General features: G+C 33.1%; 1 protein-coding gene across 2 annotated transcripts in view; it reads left to right on the top strand.

Annotated features, from left to right (window-relative positions):
- The window catches only part of LOC119591483 (pancreatic lipase-related protein 2-like), an 8,665-nt gene that overhangs the window by 5,055 nt on the left and 3,133 nt on the right, over positions 1-477 (top strand). For both annotated transcript variants that reach the window (XM_037940227.1, XM_037940226.1), the window contains exon 4: positions 301-455. In XM_037940227.1, coding sequence (XP_037796155.1) covers positions 301-455 — 155 coding nt within the window. The remainder of the gene's footprint in view (positions 1-300; positions 456-477) is intronic.

Below are 477 nucleotides of genomic sequence, written 5' to 3'. Positions count from 1 at the left end.
GTTTAAGGGAAAGTTGCTAATTCATTTCATTTTTATTATATACTGTATTTATTCTCGTCAGTGTCTCTATCTTTTGCTTGTACAAATGCAGTTATTTACAGTATTAATTTTTTCTACCTGTGTATAAAACATTATTATGGAATAGGAAATGGATAGATAGATAAGAAAGCCATTGTTGTCTTTAATGTACTTCATTTTAACCTTATGGAAAATGTAGACATGAATTTCTGATATTGTAAAGAACAGGATAGAATTATGCTGAGGGGAAACTTTGAAGCCCTTAAATATTGTGCTTCATTTCAGAACTAATGCTGGTAACACTTCATACCATGATCTTGACCCAGGAAGACCTGATACCATCAAGAACAGTACCTTTGTGCCAAGAACAACTTATATAATAGTACACGGTTTCCTTGGATGGGGTATAGAGTCGTGGATTCTCTTCATGAAAGACAGTAAGTTATGTGTTTCCAAGGA

The sequence above is a fragment of the Penaeus monodon genome, chromosome 28, assembly GCF_015228065.2.
Source record: "Penaeus monodon isolate SGIC_2016 chromosome 28, NSTDA_Pmon_1, whole genome shotgun sequence".
In the NCBI taxonomy this organism is placed as follows: domain Eukaryota; kingdom Metazoa; phylum Arthropoda; class Malacostraca; order Decapoda; family Penaeidae; genus Penaeus; species Penaeus monodon.
The sequence above is the reverse complement of the archived record's forward strand: the minus strand, read 5'-3'. Positions and strand labels throughout refer to the sequence as shown.